Below are 21,382 nucleotides of genomic sequence, written 5' to 3'. Positions count from 1 at the left end.
GGAGATATATTAAAATAATTTAAATAGGTTTGTTATGACTGCCTTCAATAGAAAATCTCTTTACCCTACCTACAACCTACGATTAATCTGGGTAAAATTTCATCAAAATCATGTTGAATCTTGAACAATTTTGTTGTAAATAGAATACTTGTCCAGAATAACTTAATATTTGAGGATTAATGTTGTGTTTGTAAAAACAGCTACAAGAAATACTTATTAAAATCAATTTAATGACGTTGTAAAAGGGTTTATAGTGTCTAACCTAAAATATACATGCGGTTGTGATTTTTTTTAGACCTTTAAGGCCCTATCCCAGCACGCATTGCTGTGTCAGTGTCTCGGGGTGGACTGCGGTACGCAATGGAGAGCTGGAGCGCTGAGCGTCAGCCATATATATAATTACTTATGTAAAACATTCAATTAATGTAATTTTATCAATTTTTTTTCTGAAATGGATTACTAGGCTTGCGATCAAATATATCGTGTAAATTTCAAAATCATGTTCTATATACATTTTCGTCATAAAATGAATTCAAAGTGTCAAAAATGGCTATGTTTGGACTTTTTTTCTATCGAGCGAAGTTATTTAAATCGTGTATCGATCTTTCAAAATGGATACATAAACTACTCAACTCTACCGTATTATTTTTTCCATTTGCCATACTTCAAGAAACGATTACAAAAAATGAAAGGAAACTATGAACTTTTTTGGAGTTGTGCGACCGTATAGGCCCAGAAAGATGACAATTCTGTAATACCTACAATATTTTTGCGTAGCTTTAACAGTTTACGTAACGCATGAACTGGAAGCTCAATTCTTTAAGATTCAAGGATGATTTTTCTTCTTTTGCCATAACCATACTTATCAACCTTATAATATTAATATTATCTTATCGTATTATCTTCTTATACTCTTCAGTACTCTTTTCAACCTTAGCAAAAAGGTAGGCATATCTGAAGGCAAGAATTTGAAAATGTAGATTTCAGACAGTAAAGATGGCTATCAAAAAGCTTCCCTATATTTTTCCTGTAACAATAAAGATTTTTACAAATATAAGGAGAATAAAAAATCAACGGGACAAAAATATACTTAAGACAAGATACTTCTAATTACTGTTTTCAAGCAAAGTCTCAAGGTTAAGACTATTTTATTTAATAAATACCATTTTTTGTACAGATTGGTAACTCTTCAAATATATATATGATCTAAAACCCAGTTCCTTTGAAGAATATTATAGATGATTTAAAATTATCAACAGTCAAGCTTCCAGAAGTAAAAAAAACTTAGCAAATCTTTAATGTAATTTCTCATATTATAACAAAACATGAGAAGGCCTTGGCATTAATGGTAAAAATTATAGAAGGTAAATTTAAGCTCCTTGGTTTTACCTTATGTGAAAGTGCTATAATTTAGGATGATATTAAAATATTAAAGGATGCATTATTGCAGTCACAGAGGCAGGATTAAAATATGTGTTCAGCATGTGACCAATTAAGAACCAACATGAGCACAATTCTTGAACTTAAATGAACTTCAATAGGTGATATGTGAAAAACATTTGATCAAGATAACTGATTTGGATTGAACCATCCCAATTTAAAATCAATTATGGAGATGACCAAATTGCAATATATTACTTAGGTATGCTCTGTTAATTTACAGTACTTAACACAAAAATACCTGATGACACAATCTTATTTAGAAAGCTCCCATTAATGTCAAACATAATATTAAAAATTTCTCTTAAATAAACTATTTTAAGTTATGAGTTTTCTAACCAGGGTTTTCAAAATCAAGATCCTTTGAAGCTTTTCTGCAAAATGAGGTGTTACTTTTGATCAATTTGCTAATTCCTGTAAGATGTTACTTGTCAATAATTTTGCCACTTCACAACTGTAAAGATAATTTTTGATTTGTTAAAAATGTCTGCAGTAAAGATCTAAATATTAGCTGAACACACAATATGTTGATTCCAGCCACAATAATGTTACTAAAGCCAAATAATAGTAAATAGTAAGGGTCCTTGGTCCATATAAAAAAATGCAAAAGTAAAATATTAAAAACTACACTTTAATAATTAAAAAGAAAATGAGACTCTTTTTCTTTACTTACACATTTATAAAGTATACTACTTAAAATATGTTACTCCAGCTAGCAACAAAATTTAATTCATTATTACTCAATGATTTATTCTTTTATCTTTGCCATTAAAATTTATTGTATAATTGTAATATAACTTAGGATTGAAGTCCCTGGCAAAAAATTATAAAAAATACTTTACACAATTTTATAAAATATTCTCAATCTTTCTTAATTCTAAATCATTGTTCAAAATTGGTGTAGAGGTATTGGTGGTGTAGTTTATTTATAATAAAATTATAAAGGGAAATTGTCAAAACAATCTAAGTGACAAAATTAGTGCTTTAAATTATTATAAAAAAATAAACTTGCTTTTAGTCAAATGTTGTTTTATTTAGTTTTTTCTTTGAGTTCATTTAATCATTGAAAACCTGAATTTCATTCTAATACTAATTACAAGGTTATTAATGAAACTAACATCTGTTTAAAAAGCTTTATAAGAATTCTTAATTATATGTACAAATCTGTTTTTGTGGGGGAGATTTTAATTCTCATAATGAAAAATGAATAAACAAGAAAATGTTTACTCAAATAATCGAAAACCAGTGATTTTATGTGGGAGAGGTATGGAGAGCATATATTAATATAAAATTAGTATTTTAGAATATATATGAGGTTTTGTAACCAAAAAGTTCTTATGACATGGTAAATGTGATGCATGAAATCCAAGGGAGGCCTCACATGTTTCAAACTTAAACCAGAAATTTAAAATTGTGTGTAAAATTATTGATAGATTTTTCTGCTGACACTGATCCTGACCATTACAGTAACATTACATAACATTCTAGTCTACTTCTAATCAAAAGTATAATTAAGATCTTTTAGGATCTAAAATGTTTACATATCACATTCAAATTTCAATCAGTATAAATGACTGTTCTGGTTTTATAGTACATTTAACGATAATTTAAGTAAGATGGCCTAAAAGAAACAACTGATCCATGAAAACTTATTTATTAAAGATTGAAAAACACTTTGAGATCAAAAATGATGTAAATACTTATAATTAAGAGATCAACAATTTTTTTGTAAACTTAAAACTATAAGTCGATGAAAATATGGAAATAGAAATAACAAGATAAAGTATAATACTGTAACAAAAGAAATTAACATTGAGTAACAAAATTGCATCCTGCATGGACAACTACAAAATATACTTTTTTGAAATTTACTATCAGGGCCTTTGAAGAGGCTTCTGCTTCTTTGATAGCCAACTGTACCTATGCTATGTTTAGTAATGATACACAAAATCCATTACAAGCTAAGTTTGCTATGATAATTTAAAGTCATAGTTACACTTGTGCCAATAGGAGAACTCATATAAAGACTGGATCCTTTTTTTTACAGATTTCAACAATAGTTGAATTGGCAAATATTTTAGCCAATTCCATAACTTTTCTCTTTCTATGGGATATCTACTATTTGGATACATAATATAATAGTATAATAATAATAGACTTTAAGCACTTGAACCAGCCTGAACTGTACTCGAATTTACTACTGGTTCCTTTTTTCTATCAATAGTAAGTTCCTGAATCATTTTTTCCACTTTTTCAATTGCAGCATCAGTTCCATATAGTGTGATGTCTGTGTTGTCTGCAGCGGAATTGCCAATTTTTATTTTAGCTTTATTCATGTATTCTAAATGGCGAATTACAAATCCTCCTCGACCGATCACTCGCCCAACTTTAGTCGAAGGTATTGATATGACTTTGTTATTACCACGAATATACCCTCTCCCACGTGTGGTAGAATTTTTTTTAAAATTCTGATTGTCTCTTTGGCCTCTCGCAGAATTATTTCCTCTCGGTTGAAAACTTTGTTCAGGCGGTGCTTTATTTTGTTGTACCGGTATTTTATTATCGTCGCAATCAGAATCCAAGTCTGACATGATTAATCAGAATCTGCAACTAAATGACGATTAACACTTTTACTATGTAATTTCTAAAGAATTATTATGTAAAGATTTATATTGGCCTTACATGCTGTACCAGATCAACCACAAGTCAACAAACCCGCGGCGCGCAACTCAAAAGTGGCAAATTTTAAATCGAACAGTAAACTGAAGAGGCAAAGCAGTCACTAGTCAGTGCTCAGTGACAACACCTGGATGATTTCTGAACGGTTTGAGAGATACTTTCAAATATAAATGAAAAATACATCATTAGTATAAAATATCAGGTTGGGGTAAAAGTTTCTTCGCATTCTTTAAGAAAATTCGCAACATTTTTAATATAGTTTATTTACATTTAGCTAAAGTATGTAGGTACGATTTTGCTCGATAACTTATTGTCATCTTGTAGGTAGGGACATGATCCCATTGCTATAGAAATTTTAGGGCTTCTGATCAAAATACCGTGACAATTGGTTAAAGACACTGACACTGCCTAAAGAATACTGAGACCGAAACAGGTGGAAATCTGAAGGTGCAAGGTCAGGACTATACGGCGGATGTATTAACACTTCCCAGTCAAGCTCCCATATTTTTTGCTGAGTGGCTAAAGATGTGTGAGGTCTAGCGTTATCATGATGAAAATCCACACCCCTTCTGACGATTAATTCCGGCCGCTTTCTCCTAACTTCTTGGCGATATTCTGTTGCTGTTAGTTTTGAAATCAGTTGTATTGACGTTGAATGGTTTAATTAAATTTTAAATGATTAATTTAAACTTAAAATCTGGTAACCGGAAACAGGATGCCTAGGTCCTAAATTTGGAGGAAAAGCCTAGCAAAAAAAACATGGCATCACTGCAATCTTTTCTTCCCTGCTCTCGGCCCGCCAAGTATATTATACCACTAATGTGCGCTGTAGCATGGTGCGGGTGGGCGACAGTTGCCTATTGACGTTGGCATCTGTCAGCACCACATGACTAGGGATGTGACGTTTAGCAATTCATTTTTAACGCTGACGATACTCGATACCCACATAAATCTAGTTCTCTTAAATGATTTTATGAGTTTTTATTGTTTTTATTAGTTGAAAAATCTAATTATTATTTATTTGGCATTTATGAGGAGAGTCAGTTATCGCGGATGTACTAATGCGTAGTTTTTAGGGATTAAACCTTGATCGACTATGGTCTATGCGATATTTCAAATCTACTTATAATACTATGTCTGATAGATAGAATTTAAATAAAATAAATAACGTGTATAAACTTTTCAGTATAAATATATTTTTGTACTTATATAAAATTATGAAAATCGGGTTTATGAGTTTTCTTTCGTGACAACCTTATTTTTTTAATGGGCATCGGCGCGGCGGCCCATCTATTGCCGTGAGATGCTTTCAATACGAATGCTAGCACCTTGTATGTGACACGTATTTCGATTTCATTTACCATAAATTGTTATAGTTTGTTGATTTATTTGTTAAAGTTTGTTGTTATTACCGTGTCTAAGCATACAAAAAATAACTGTTTTGGATAGTTAGGCCGCTTCTTGTACACCTCTGAGACTACTTCAAAAGACAACTACAAAATAATGGACCTTTGTTACAATTGAATCGAATTGTGGAACGAGTTGCCGTAGAATGTTGGCAGAAAAACTGTTTCGCACACAACACGTGAGAAAATTGGCTACGAAAGGAACAAAAACGGACCAAGGTGAAGCCAATCACAGATTTAGATGCTGAATTTAGTGACAATTCAGATGTGCCTGACTCTGTTATAGGTTAAGACGAATAAAATACATTATTTCTTAACAACCTTTTAACTAACCTAACCCTACATATGTTCTGTTGTTTCATTTATATAATTATAGACATTTTAATAAAACGATTTTTATTATTGACGATCCATCGTAGCAATCTGGAGGAGAACTAGCTGATTTATGATTAGTGATCGTCAGTATGGCTTTTGCCGAGGTCACTCGGCTGGTGATCTAATTTGACTTTGAATTTGAAATTTGATTACAATAATTTCGTTAGTTACACATTATTTTCGTCCATTGAAGGAGACAATGGAATGCTTCTTACTTTAGATAGGGCCCTCCCCTATCTAAAGTAAGGTTAGTTAATATGTATCTCTCACAACAATTAATATAAGTGTTTTTTTTTTAAGTTCGTACATTGTATTTTATAACCATCAATTCGAAGAGGATTTCGTTAGCTTAGCCACTTAAATTTTAGCATACATTCGTATATTATATAACTTAAATTATTTTAGGTAGTAATATTTCTGTTTAATATTTTTTAAAGAAAATAACCGTCCTTCTGAACCTGAACCTTCTTTCTGATCATTTGTGAATTGTGGAGAGGGAATTACTAATTATTACTATTGCAATTGTTGAAAAATAAGTGTTCAGCTAAAAATAAGCTACTAGGTATTAATATTTTTGTAATGTATTTATGTTTTGTGTGCTTAATAATTGCCCAAAGCACCGCATAAATTACATTTCACTGACACTTCTTTATAATAGTTATTCTATAGACTATTACTGAGCCGATGTTGTGTATCTGTGACAGTTTTTGAACGATCTATGGTAGCAAAAATTAAGACATTTGTACTTTTTACCTCTTCTAACCTGTATGTAAAATTTAAACTTAGTCTCTTTCTATCTACAGTATCTTTGTATTTGAAAAAAGAGATAAACATATTTTAGTGAAAGAGAATGAATGGTTCAAATAACTCCAGTAAGTACGTGCCAGTATCGGCCATTTACTCTGTGTCACTAACTTCTAAATTCTAATCTCTATGCGCCATTCATTTCCCGCAGTTGATCGCAAGTTAACAGTAAAAAGCCAATTTATAATCTCTCGATAAATTTATTAAAATCTGCATCTTTCACCTTACCGACATTGCTGCTGAGTTTTCGCTGTTCGTGAAGCATGATAACAAGGTAAATTAAAAAAAAATCCGTACGAATTACTCATTATCATACAGATCAATATCATCACTAAAAAGTCAGTTTTGACTTTATTTCGTAAGTTTTTCTTTAAATAACCAATATTCTATAAATGTTTTGAAGTTGCTATGGCTGTAATTCATATTTACATATGCACACGTATTTATTCACCTTCCTTTCAAAAAAAATCTTATTGTTTTGTCATAGAATAAGAGAACTCATAAAATGTATAATCCTAACACTACACATCTGAAGTAAATGTTTTTGTTTTATGATTAGACGTTGTATCATTGCTCACATAGTTAAAATAAAGTGATAATTACAATAACAATTCCAAAATTGTTAAAATGTTTATATAATACAGTACATAATTTTTAAGTAGACCAGAAAAATTTATTATTTCTAATATTATTTTCTTCCAGGTTTTAAAACATGATTGGGTTTGTTTTGTTACTTTTGGGCTGGCTAGACCTAAGCCCAGTACCATTTCTTGCTCATATAATTGGAACTACTGAGCCAGCTTTAAAGCTTCTAATATCAATCTTACTGGGGTATCCTTTAGGAGTTATATACAATGCCAAGATAAAAGAACATAAACCACTGAGGCATATTTACTTTGCGTTGATGGGGGTTGATCTTGCAATTTACAATTTTGGGTGGTCATTTATCCATAATGCTATACCTGCACTTGTAATTTATCTTACTACATTGTTGTTTGGTCCAGGGAAATGGAATGCAATTATAACATTTGTATTTAACATGACATATCTATTAATTGGATATGTCATGACAGAGTCTGAGGATTATGATATAACATGGACAATGCCCCACTGTGTCCTGACCCTAAAATTGATTGCACTTTCGTTTGATATTTGGGATGGCCAAAAATTAAAGCAAGGAAAAGAATTATCAAGTAACAATAAAATAACAGCTTTGGAAAGGGCACCAACACTCTTAGAGCTTTTTGGATTTGTTTATTTTCCTGCTTGTTTCCTTGTTGGGCCTATATTTTCATTCAAACGATACCTTGATTTTGTTTCTGACAAATATCCTCTTGATAGAGAGTCTAAAAGTCTCAAAAAGCATGCAGTACAAAGGCTTGTCCAAGGTCTTGCTTATTTAATAGCATTTCAAGTAGGAGGTAAGAAAACTTTGTAAATAATTCTATAATAAATTCAAAATTTTATGCTTTAAAAATGTACACTAGGTTTATCTAGTTTTTTTTTAATCTTATTTATGCAATAAGATCTAAAAAGGTATAGCTACGTTAAATATGAAACCTAAATTACCTAATATTAAATCTTAAAATATTACAGTCATATACCTTTATTTAAAGATAAAGTAAATAATAAAATAGTTTGCCACATATAAATGGGTGAACTTAAATTTAATAAAATGAATATATGTATAATAATTGTGGAATTAGCAATTATTACAACTTTTGAACTTATTCCATTTAAAACAATTTTATTTTAGTCTCTATCTTCAATATTAAATACATGATGTCCGATGACTTCTGGGAAACATCTATTTTTTACCGTCATTTTTACTGTGGTTTATGGGCCCATTTCGCTCTATACAAGTATATTTCCTGCTGGCTACTTACAGAAGGTTAGTGAAATATTTAAGTAAACCCAAGTATTAATTAGTAATTGAAAAATAAAGTAAGTAAACTATTAAATTCCAATTGTAAGACATTAGCATACAATAACGACTTAATTTATCTAGTAAATTTGAATATCTAATATTACTTCAGTAATCATTTAAATATTTATACAATGGGAGCATATAGTTGATGTTTTAAACACAAGAGTATTGATCGCTGTAGATAATTATTTAAAAATTACGCTTACTTGCTACAATTAGTATTCTATTATGTGGTCAAGGTCTTATTAATAAATCCTTTTCGTTTAATTATATTAGAATCAAAAATCACTAAAGTTTGACAACTTTAGTTTTCATGTCACTGGCTTGTCACAAAATTAAATATAAAAAAAGAATTGTAGTACAGGAGTATGAATCAATGCAGCTAGCTCTGTATTCTGCTAGAGTTATGGTGTCTTTCTTTTTATTAGTTGTGCGTTTAAAATGTTTATTATCCTTTACATCCTTTAGTCACAGTTTGTGACTAAACAAAATCTATTTGTTTGTAAAATAATACAGCAAAAATAAATTTTACCTTTTCAGCCTCATGCATTCGTTTTGGATTGTCTTACAATGGAAATGAGGTAACAAAAGACGGGATGGTTGCCAAGTGGGATGGTTGTAATAACATCAAGCTGATGCTTTTCGAAGGAGCGACTAAATTCCAACATTATATAGACAGCTTCAACTGTAATACAAACTTCTTTGCAGCAGAATATATCTACAAAAGGCTTAAGTTTTTAAATAACCGTCATTTAAGTCAGTTTTGCACACTCTTATTTTTGGCTCTGTGGCATGGACTACGTTCTGGTTATTACATGACATTCTTCAATGAATTCATCATTATATTTATGGAAAAAGAAGTGGAAAGTATTATTTCAAAAACCACCTTTTATGAGAAGATCTGGAATTCACATTTGAAGTATGTTATGTATGTATTCCTAAAAACTTATACTATCGTTTTTATGGGTTGGAGTTTAGCTCCCTTTGATCTCAAAATATTCTGGAAGTGGTGGCAAGTATACTATAGCTTATTTTTCTCAGGTTTCTTTATTTTCTTGCCTTGGCCATTTTTATACAAGCGACTCCTTAAAATGGCGGTTAAAACATACTTAAAACCCAAACTTGATGAAAAGTCAAAAAGTTCTTAACATTATAAAAAGGGATTGTAGATAAAAAATAAAGCACATAGTTAATAATAATATTATGAATAAATTAATGCATGCCTTTTAGTCAAAGATAGATAGATATTGATTATTATTAAGTAGACTGATCATTTATTATAGTACTGATGCATGATATAGTTATAATAAACTATAGCTTATGCTTGTCGAGCAGAGCTCCATAAAGTTTTTTTTTTTATATATTATTGTTGAGTAGCCCGGTGAAGTTAGAAAAATATGTACATTTCTGAATAATTATTACAATTATATGGCAGTAGGGGCAGTAAATTTATAAGTTCGAAAATTAACGCTATTTAAGTAAAGATATTGTTATGATTTTACGTACTAAACATTTTTTATTCAACTGTACAATGTCATGTGATGAGTCATGTTTCAGTGCTTTAGTACTTGTACTTAAGTAAATGTAAATGAACCCAGAACAAATTGTGTTACTAATTTATTTATTTCATTTCTCTTCAGACTTTCTTTGACATTCTGTTATAATGTATTATTAAAACAGTAAGCTAAACTTTATTGTTCTTTAGATGAGAGATCTTAGGTTAAGATTTGGAGTTGAGTCATAACGCTTAGCATATGACTTCACGAAACAAATCCAACACAGTTTTGTGATGTAACTGTGAACTTTTGACTAATATTTGGTTAAACACACTTACTTCGATAAGTCCGTCTTTAGTCCGTTATAATAATCATTGTGTCACAGTTTTGGTAGACAACTGAATTCAATATTTGGAATGTTTTATGTGATGTACTGAATCGAAGAAGTACAATAAATATTTTTTAAAGGCAGCACTAATTTAAAGTTTGATTTGATCTTTTTTGGTATAAATTTTGTATCAATGGCCGTTTTGCTCAATTTGAATAACTATTATTAAATAGGTCCATCAATTTTATTGTGAGCCTTACTGCACTTTTTGTTATTCTAATCTTAATTGAAATGTATATAATTTATTAACATTTAGTTACAATATCTAGAGAATATGATTTTATATACGCATTTTTAAATAGTTGTGTTAGAAATAAAAAGCTATTCTAATAACGGTTTTATTTTATTTAATCCTAGTTTATATGGTCGCTGGAGGACTTATGTTGAACCCATTTATGGCTTAACTAAACACATAAATATAGTGTAGTATCATAAGACTGATAAGACATCATTGTTGATGGCTCGATATTAAAATTAACGATAACAATAACGAGTAAGTATAAAATAAATCATTCTCTCCTGTTCTATATCTAGATTTTTACAAAGTTCCTTTATTTCAACATCTCTGAGTTTTGTACTCGTCACAAAAAATATTTGCTGTTGGAATTTACCACTTTCAATATATATCTTAATCTGACACCTAATTCTTGAAGATTACGCAGTTTTTTGTGAATATTGCCTAATTTATTGTCTACGCTTCCATGATTGCTTCACTAAATTTGTCGCTTAACGCTTTGTGATATAGCGAGCGTGAGAAAGAACATTTGCAACCAAATCGGACAAGCACAGTTTATTGATCGCATCCATGAAGGATGTTTTTCATGATTCGTTTCTGTAGGTATTGAAAATATGTACAACTAAAACAAAGAATTCAGTTTAAAACCATTTATAGAGATATTTTTAATAATTAATCTTAAATATACTGTAATATATAAATAAATACCTAATTTAGAACAACTATTATAAAATTTTATCAACCAGCAATATAATTGATATCCGATGTAATCGTTGATATTCCAAAACTTTTACAAACAATGAGAATAAATTATCGAGTATGCCCTGTACAGGTGCGGTTTGCATTTTTTTAGTTTGAAAGAGTATTTGACGGATGATTAAATATGTAATTATTTACACGCAATTTTATCGCAAAGGTTTGGATAAGGCAATAATGCTCTATAAAGATTAAAGAGAGTGTATTGCGATTTATAGAGCAAATTCTCAAAGATGTAAAGGAGTATAAGTTGTTTAAGATTGAATAATGACGTTCTAGGACTTTTATGAAACTCCAAAATAACAATTTTTTCCTTCAATACAAGTATGTACACAATTCTAGTATAAGATGAAATAGGAACAGTATAACTAAGTGTATCTAAATTAGTTAGGGTTTAAGGATATATCTATACTAGCCAAGGCGAAATAAATGTGGTTGCGTCAGGTCACAAGCTATGGGCTTCACGAAAGTGGTATCTCACAAAGAATATAATAACAGCGGTATCTTAAAAAGGCTTTAATTGATCAGAGGCTGTAACCTAACAGTATTTCGATAATATTAAACTGTGATGCCTAAAATATTCGCAATTTCTAGGCAATCAGTTCCCCTCTGGGAACGTAAACACCTGAAGAAGGGATCCCCCCCACCGCCTCTACCCTTCCTATACTTGCGTTATTTCCATTAAAAATGTACCTACTCGTTTATCCATTGCGTTTCGTATGTAGCTACGAACTAACTTTAACAAATAAATTAATTTTAAAATTATAGGAACATATATTATACTGCTTATCTTACAAAAAGTTTAAGATAACTAGAATTTGTTACTTTCTTTGGTATATAGAGAGAGAGTTTAACGTACGATAAAATATCTACAGCGACTAGATAATTATTTATCATAGAATAATTTACAATACTATAGGATTTATTTACATTATTCATCATGGCTATTAAAAAACTGTCATTCTAATTTTTAAATTTTTGGCTTTAAAAGTGACAACTTACGATAAATTTGTAAAATAATTTAAAACGGAACACTACCGCCAGTAATAAAAAGATACCATAACAATTTAGCATAAACATTACCTACCTATGCTTATGCTATATTAAAATAAATCATTTCCGTAATCATTAGTAAGAGAATCTTTAGATGTAAGTGTCGGATGTCATTTTTTTCAAATTATCTAAGCTCTTCTTTGTCAAGGAGGTCAACTGTGCTATTGAATACTCTTGGATCCTCCGGAACCCAGATTTTGGCGTGCAAAGTTGTGCCTGGGGGCCTGTCACCCCGTCGTGACCACGATAGAGAATGCGACTGGAAATTACTGCCTAAAAAAAATGGTTGAGGTTAATTATTATATTTGTTAGAAAAAATAATGTATAAATTTTATTTAAAACGATCCTTTAAATATAACATTGCCTCGTTCACTTTTACAAATAACACATACGAAATATGCAGTTTATGTTCAGATTTCTTTAATCGTATTATGTATTTAAAATTATACCTTTTAAAAGTACAACAAAAATTGTAAATCTATCAATCATAGATATTTAACGGAGTTTTATATTAAGATAAAATATTAATTGTACCATGTATTGAATGGTTAATGAAAAACATTTAAATCGCTTTCACCCTTGCGTTAACATTAGTTTTATTTATCTACAATTACTTTGAAGAGAGTCTAAATATTCTCTGGGGGCTAACAAAACTTTGCGAATGCGGTGTATAGGGTAGTGTTAGGGTGTAGCTGAGGGTGACGCACGTGCGTGCTATTATGTCCCTAAACCATATCGCAAGATAGGGTTGACCTATGGCATTCATTAACAACTGATAATAAACTACTCAACTTTGTTTACTACTTAATTTTAATTATCTAAAATCTTTCTACTTAAAACATCTTCACAACGTTTACCTGGGTATAAGAATCTCTATGGTCTCTACGATTTTTTACGGCGATTGGCCAAAATGCATCTCATTTTCAATTGTTAAATTCTATCGTTAGAAAGTTAGTTAGAACTTGCATGCCTTTCTATAAATCAAAAACAAAAAAACAATGGACAATTTTACACGTCTACTACATTTTATTGTGCAGCCCCGACGATATGGCAACCCTAATCAAATTCGATTCTACAAGTGCATTAATAACAGTTTAGACTATATTACAATAGATATAATGAGTATTTCCTGTGATTAGACCGCTTGTCGCATAATGTGGTAGTCAATAAATAATTCATTCTATTATACCTGGTATCGATTGCCTACTTAGGTCAAAATACAGAAATAGAGCGTATGGATACAAAATAATAAGTACTTAAATAAGGTTATGTAATTTTATTGCATTTGATTACGATAGTTTTTACCGGCGTATTTAGACAAAGCACCTAACTCTTCCTCGATTCTCAGGATTTGATTGTATTTGCCAATATGTTCGCCTCGAGTTGGCGCTCCGCATTTCACTTGGCCGGCGGATAAGCCCACTACAAGATCCGATAGAAATAAATCATCAGTGTCGCCCCAACGGTCGCATACTACTATTCCGAATCCATTTGTCTTTAATAATTTATAAGCTTCGATTACTTCTGTTAGTGTACCGGCTTGGTTTAATCTTAGTGCAATTGCATTTCCCGCTTTCTTTTCAACCGCTAGACCTACCCTGCGGAGATTTGTTTGTGTCAAGTCATTACCAAAAATCTGGCTTTGCGTTCGGGCTGCAAGTGTAGACCAAGCTGCCCAATCATCATAATCGAAACCGTCTTCAACTGAACAAACTGGAAACTCTTTCATATTATCTAAATAGACTTCAGCTAATTTATCAGACGACATGTATTCCTGGGGATTTGAGTTAGGATTTTTAAATTCCAAATCATATGCTCCATCTTTAAATAAATCGGACGCGGCAGCATTTATTGCAATCTCAGCTTTTCCAACATAGCCACATTGTTTGATGGCATCAGTTAAAAACAGCAACGCATCCCTGTGGCTTTCAAGGGGAATCGCGAAGCCGCCTGAGTCACTCACATACGTAGTTTCAACGGAGTATTTAGACTTGATAATATTTTTTACATAATGATATATTTCAGAACCAATTCGAACGGCTTCTGCGAATGATGCAGCCCCAGTAGGCATAATAATATATTCTTGAAATGGTAATCCATTTGAAGCTATAATTCCTCCAGTCAAAATAACAAAGTGTGGCACTGGAAGAATTATACTCGTAACTCCAGCCATGTCAGAAATATGGCGATACAGGGGGACCCCTTTTTTTGCTCCGCCAGCTTTAGCGACAACAAGCGATACAGCCATTATGGCATTAGACCCAAGTCTGGATTTGTTTTCAGTTCCATCCAGGGCTATCATAAACTGATCTATCTCTTTTTGCATGGTCACCTCTAGATTCTGTTTAATAAGCTCTGGTGCTATAATAGTGTTGATATTCTTAACAGCCATTGTAACCCCCTTGCCATTGTACTCCGATGGGATACCGTCGCGCATCTGCACTGCTTCAGCAACCTTCTTTACATCGGTTGAGGGAACCCCGATGCGGAATAAACCTAATTCCGTTACCATATCAACTTCTACCGTAGGAATTCCAGTAGCATCGAGAATTTGACGCGCAAGCAATATCTTTATAGGCATTTTAGTAATATTTGTTCTAAAATATTTTATTATATACTTTATAAAGATTAAAAAAACAATATTTTGAATGACTTATAAAATCAGTGTCAGTTTTGTTCTACTTTTACTAAGAAACGGCCAGACTAGGTTTAAAGGTAAAAACTTTATGCATTGTTTTGTTCTTTTTATATCGTTTACGCATGTCTTCGAAATACTTAATTCTATTTTAAAATATATTGAAATTATTGTTAAAAAATCAAATATCCCCAACTATAGATTAAACCAAAATTCAATACATAAAAAATCTCGCTCCGTTCGAAATCAGTCAATAAAAGTGTCGCACGTGCGCACTAATCTCTATGTAAATCCTACAAAACATTTCGATAAGGTGTTTTTAGTAATTGAAAAAAAGATTATGCGGTGCACACTTGGCGTTAATCGTAGCATTCACCCCTTTGTTAATAATGTTTTTTTATAATTTGGAAATAAAGCCGCGCAAGTCTTGATTATTTATATTTCATTTTGAGCCTTTTAAAATTGTACACAGCAACAACATTGGTATATTAAAACAATAGAATAACGCGTTACATTAATATTGCGATCAGCTGAATTATAAGCATCCTTAGAAAATATTTAAAAGGGGCTACTTAATATCAATCTAATACACACCGCCTCCCCACTTGAAGACAAAATAGAAAATTTGCTACGGCGTGATTCGCTAATGCACTTCATATCACACCCTTGTTTACATTGTTGCAATTGTTAAGTTGTAATTCCTGATGTGTCATCAGCTGTATATTAAAATGGAAAATGAATTAAGTATATTTACTTTATCACCCAACATATTTTTTGCATTAATAAGCAATTATAAGAAATTAAGTATTATTTCTTGTTCATCAAGTTTACAGTGAAAATTATTGTTACATTAGCATGTACATATGCAGTAATTCATGAGTCGTTATAATATAATTAGTAATTGTTATTCCTAAATCTTGTATAAAATTTACATTACATTTTAAACATTATTCATGTATATATTAATGGACTGTTTATGCTATATTAGAATGATTTACTTATAAAATGATTAAAATTGAAGAAAAATTATCTAACACGACTGCGTTTAATTAACTAGTAAGAAAAAAATATACGCCATATTTTCCTATTATGAGTAGTACGTACATGAATTATTGTAGTAACAATATTAATAAATAAGAGATATATCATATAATAATTAGGGCAATTCAGAAGTAGCAAAACTAGAGAATTTTTTGTTGTTTATTAGATATTTGTATGATTACAGGTGTTTGAATTTTCTTATTAGTTAAGTCTAGATTTTTTCTTTAATCAAAATCCATTTGAAAAAATATACAACAAAATACTGTAGAAAGGAAAATTAATTTTAAAGCATTCCAATTCTCATAGCCATAGGATACGGCTCACTGAATGTTAATTAATATTTTTGACTAACATACCTACATGTGGCTTTTTAATTTGATTGCTGAAATTTGTATAATCGCTTTAAGCAATTTTTATCAAATCCTACGATGATCTCATTATGTACACAATATATTTGTGTGAACACTCATCGCACATCTATAATAATCGCTTTAAAAAATTAATTTACACGGTTATTGCATAAACGACACGAACATCAATGATGATCACGCGATGTCCCGTGGGAACTAGCCCTTAACACACCTGGACCAAATGATGACAATTTATAACATGCGACTACATTCAGTCATAGTAATTTAACTGTTTCCTAGTAATAAAAAGATAAAGAGTGTATGGTGACTTTAACTGTCTATTTTAAAGTTTTTAAAGGCTAACTTAACGTTTTTAAAGTTCAAGGCTCTTTCAAGGTTCTTTTCACATAATAAATGAAAGCGTTTTAAGTTTAGTGTACAGATTAGGAAATCTGTACAAAGTTTGAAAATATGTATTTCCGATAGTCCGTAGTTTTACCACAATATAATATTTGATAAAACATTTGCTGGATATTTTATATTGCCGTGGCATGTAATAAACAATGGAAGATCTTAATTAGGACATTAGTTACGCAGCAACCACTATTGATTACAGAAAGGTGTACAAACAAATTGCAGAAATAGGGGTCGCGCCCTGGGACTATTTGACCCAACAATGGGGTTCACACGTCTTGTTTTCTGTGGTGTAACAACCTTTGATGCGCTTTTCCCGCCGCTATAGAAATTTGGCGAGTATGAAAATATTACACATGTAGTGTAAGATTAAACTATTTGGATGAAGTAAGGAATACAGATGGACTTGTTAATAAAAAGTGACTCAAACAAGCCCACAAATGTAGATTTTAACAAATGCACAGTTAATAATCGCTCGTACCTCACGATATTAATTGATGTAAATATCGTGATGAAACCGTTGTGGTATAAATCTCAATTGGAACTTAGTGTCTATGCGATATCTGTGTGTTATATTGTTACGAAGACGGGTCGACTGCATGTTTCTAGATTTTTCCACTAGTTAGAGAACTTTTCAGCAGGCTGTAATATGATTTCTGACCGTTTCAGGAGAGGGTCAATCACATATTAGAAAATTGTAATTTCCATAATGTTACCCTAGTTTTCAGGAAGCTGAAACCTTTTTAGAAGCGATAAAGTGAATACAAGTGATAAAGTACTGTGTGAAGTGTGCATAAGTGAAGTAATTAGTGACTGTGTTTTTGTGTGTTATTAGTGCATCTCTGCAATTAATTTGTGACCATAAATTCCTCATTGATTTATCAAGAAATAAACCCTTGAATAAATCTACGGTATTTTCTATCCGATCCCTTAGCTCGTAACAACATCATAAAATAAATTAGTTTAGAAATGTACACAGCGATTATTACAAATATGAATCTTATGCATTCCTTAATTTTAGATTTTAATCTAACTAGTATGTATGTCGATAAATTATTGTGTAAAAATATTATAATATAGCATACAAGTGATAAAAAATCAATTATAATAATCATAAACGGTACAACTTTTAAAGGTATTGTCTCGGCAAGAAACTATTTAATAGCATTGAATATTATTATATTTTTTTTAAAGTTGTAATACAATCTTTGGTTATATGAAATAGAAACGACAAGATTACCTCTCACAATAACTTTCTTCTGTTCCTCTCTGTTCAGGCCGTTCCCAACACCTGACAGCATGTTATCCGATGCATTTCTATCAGTACGAACCTTTTAACGAAACGATATAATTGACTTATTTCATATTAATACACATACACAGTATAATCATAGAGATATATTCGCCCTCCTGTTTTAATAAAAAAATCAGGGTCTAAATTGAAATCGTTTTGCAACAGCCATATTATTATGCAATAAAAAGGTGTGAGATTATTGTTAAAAAATATTCAAACCGGAATAATCATCTGATGTATTTATGTGTAGTGCACTCCGCGCTATCAATCGGCATAAACCACGTCGCGCAAAGCAATTGAGAACCATTATAATAAAGAAACAGACTTGAGCATTACCAATTTTCTGGTTTTTATGGACGGTATCTACAATAAAATTATATATTATTTAAGTTTTTATTTATGTTATTTACCAATTCTCCAAGAAAGCTTATGTAGCCGATAGCGAGCTTCAGTGTGTCTACTTTAGACAATCGTTTTTCGTAAGGTAGCGTTGGTATATGTGCCCGGAGCCCTTCAAAGGCATCATTGATTGATTGCATACGTCGCCGTTCTCGCAGATTAGCTGCTTGCCGTTGTTGAATTTGTTGTTGCGGGCACCGGCTTCGCCGTTTATGCAGCCGTCTACATTCTGACCTGTTGTGTGTTACAACAAATAAATCATATTTTTTCTTTTGTTTCATTAGCAATTGGAAATCTAAGGTCAATTTCAACTAAAGGATCTTTCCCTTTTTTGGCAATTTTGCTTACATAGCTTAATAACAACAATTACTAATTGTGTATTTTGACAAAAATATAATAATATAAATAGATGTAATATTCTCAAAATATGATTTAATCAAGTTGTTAACCAATTAAGTTTTTGGTTCCAACTTCAATAGCAAGGTAATTTGAATACAGACATACTTAGATTGAAAAGATTTTTCAATTCAAACTATGTCTTCACTGAGATGCGTAAAAGAAAATAAAAAAATGCGAATTCTGTTTAAATGTGATATATATTAAAGATAAGTGAAAAATTCGCACGTAGCGTTAAAATATTCCTTACCGTTTTCGTGGAATTGAATGATTTTCTTGGTCACTAGCGTATAAACTGCCATCAGACATTGAAGAATCATCATAAAGGAACATGTCCGAATTGTGGCCAGAATTTGGAGACTGATCTATGTTCATAGGCATTATGGAATTTTCTAAATGACACACATTTAAATTAGCATTATCCATATTGCATGACTAAATAACACTTTCATTTTTTATACATATTTCACGGTTTTTTTACTAAAGAGACACTCCGCAGTCGACATAGTACGAATTGTTCGACTCTTAAAACTGAATTGAGGTTTGGAGGGTTGCTCAGAGGGCTGTAGCGAGCCATACAAAGACCCGCCCACCATTTTCCTCTCCGCCCACTTGCCGTGCTATAAATATATCTCTTTATTGAACCGGATTTTCTTTAAGCAAATTGTCATATATAGTTCAGTGAAATAGTTTTCATTGATTGTATGTTTCCATGACCAACACGTCAATGTCTGTCTTATAAAGTAATCGTTTATACAAAATGTATACTATTGGGCCATTTCCGTTTAAAATTTTATTACATTTTTATGGTGTATTGTAAAAATGCTATAAGAATAAACAAAAGTTTGTATAATAATAAAAACCGCTGCAAAATATAGAACTATAGACGTGTCCAAGTACATAATGATACTCTTTTTGCTTGTGATAAATCAGTTTTTAATGTATGTTAACTTATTTCATATGTTTGTATAAAATATTTTTAAATATGTATTTCTGATTTTCAGGATATTCAATGTTTATGGAAAGGAAAAATTGCCACGTTTCGTAGTAGAGGACTTTGTTAAGCCGTATGTATTATTGATTTGTCTACTTTAAGAATATGTCACCAGAAGAATTTTGTCTAATAGAAAAGAAATCACCCAGTCACGCTTTTTCTACAATACTTCAAATTACAATACCGGAAGCTGTATTGCTCTCATATCTTCGAGATTTAAGGGGATTGACTTTCGCAATACTGTTTCGGTTTTATTATTTATCGGTTCTATAAAAAAGATTGTCTCACTTTTTTAAAAGCAGATGTACTTATGTGCATATGTATACACATGTTTAATTTCGTACTCTATTGTAAAATAAAGGCATACCTATCATAATGACAGTGTAACGTGTTAGCCTTCACATGCGTCTCAACGAGGTCGTGGGTTTGAACCCCGGTGATGTAGACCTAGTATTGGATTTTTGAGACGATTGCTTTTCATTGATATATACGCTATTTAATCTTTAATACGTAACAAGGAATTATTTCTTTTCAGAGCAATATTCGGTTCGTATAGCTATAATCCACTTACGCAAACGTTTGAAAAAAGGACGATCCTTCCAGTAACGGAAACGTCATTCAGATACAAATATACAATCGAACTATCACTCAATCACAAGTTACGACGGAGCCTCCTCAAATAAAAAGTACCATAAATAATATATTTAGGAAACACGTTACCGGAGGAAGGTCAAAAAAACCATTTCATTTAAGACCTATATTGAGAACTGTCAAACAAGAGAGTCATAACTCAACGGGCACCAGTAATTCTCAAGTGAGTACGGACCAACAGTGATCTACTATGTAAGAGACTAATTAATACAGAACGAATTTTGTTCTTGACGCACACCTAAAACACTTTTACTTACTTACCATAACTATTTTAAGGTACGGCGGAGCGCAAAAATTCAGTTGAATAACTATTTTAAATAAATAATGTTTTTAAAGCAGTAGTAGTATTTTAATTGTTATAGTCATGAAGCATCAAACAAGCGCTTTAGAAATAACAAGCGTAATACGACACACGCTGTTCTCAGACTACATATTACTACCTATAAATATATATATGTACAGCCTAACCAAATACCTACTACAACCACATTAAATTAATTATATATATATTTAGTCAGTAAATAATTATAATAAAAACAGTATATTGTTTACGGTTAACAGAATAAATATTTCTAAAATGTGTTTTCATAGGAGCCTAATAACTTGTTGGCATTTTTTATCTTATAACAAATATTTTATTTATGTTTTA

General features: G+C 31.1%; 3 protein-coding genes and 2 long non-coding RNA genes across 6 annotated transcripts; 2 read left to right on the top strand and 3 right to left on the bottom strand.

Annotated features, from left to right (window-relative positions):
* Positions 1-605: 605 nt before the first annotated feature.
* LOC123718650 lies at positions 606-2,166 on the bottom strand. The gene is made up of 3 exons (XR_006755045.1): positions 2,114-2,166; positions 1,780-1,894; positions 606-1,027 (listed from the first exon to the last, which is right to left on the bottom strand). It is a non-coding gene; the product is annotated as an uncharacterized LOC123718650 (long non-coding RNA).
* Positions 2,167-6,676: 4,510 nt separating this feature from the next.
* LOC123718707 (lysophospholipid acyltransferase 5) lies at positions 6,677-10,805 on the top strand. The gene is made up of 5 exons (XM_045675436.1): positions 6,677-6,772; positions 6,856-6,978; positions 7,407-8,125; positions 8,461-8,595; positions 9,172-10,805. The coding sequence occupies exons 3-5, from the start codon at positions 7,417-7,419 to the stop codon at positions 9,777-9,779; spliced, it is 1,452 nt and encodes a 483-aa protein (XP_045531392.1). The 5' UTR covers positions 6,677-6,772; positions 6,856-6,978; positions 7,407-7,416; the 3' UTR covers positions 9,780-10,805.
* Positions 10,806-11,499: 694 nt separating this feature from the next.
* On the bottom strand, positions 11,500-19,866 carry LOC123718389 (pancreas transcription factor 1 subunit alpha). Its single transcript, XM_045674806.1, has 4 exons — positions 19,339-19,866; positions 18,704-18,926; positions 18,240-18,330; positions 11,500-12,832 (listed from the first exon to the last, which is right to left on the bottom strand). The coding sequence occupies exons 1-4, from the start codon at positions 19,512-19,514 to the stop codon at positions 12,684-12,686; spliced, it is 639 nt and encodes a 212-aa protein (XP_045530762.1). The 5' UTR covers positions 19,515-19,866; the 3' UTR covers positions 11,500-12,683.
* On the bottom strand, positions 13,821-15,218 carry LOC123718387 (enolase-like). The gene has a single exon (XM_045674803.1). It carries the CDS (start codon positions 15,138-15,140, stop codon positions 13,836-13,838), a length of 1,305 nt encoding a protein of 434 aa, XP_045530759.1. The 5' UTR covers positions 15,141-15,218; the 3' UTR covers positions 13,821-13,835.
* On the top strand, positions 19,854-21,071 carry LOC123718390. 2 transcript variants are annotated; one of them, XR_006755022.1, is made up of 4 exons: positions 19,854-20,029; positions 20,093-20,155; positions 20,618-20,925; positions 21,010-21,071. It is a non-coding gene; the product is annotated as an uncharacterized LOC123718390 (long non-coding RNA). The 2 variants fall into 2 exon arrangements; XR_006755021.1 differs by having other exon boundaries at positions 19,858-20,029; positions 20,618-21,071.
* Positions 21,072-21,382: the final 311 nt, after the last annotated feature.

This window comes from Pieris brassicae, chromosome Z (genome assembly GCF_905147105.1).
Source record: "Pieris brassicae chromosome Z, ilPieBrab1.1, whole genome shotgun sequence".
Lineage (NCBI taxonomy): Eukaryota > Metazoa > Arthropoda > Insecta > Lepidoptera > Pieridae > Pieris > Pieris brassicae.
This window is presented reverse-complemented; position numbering and strand designations above follow the sequence as displayed.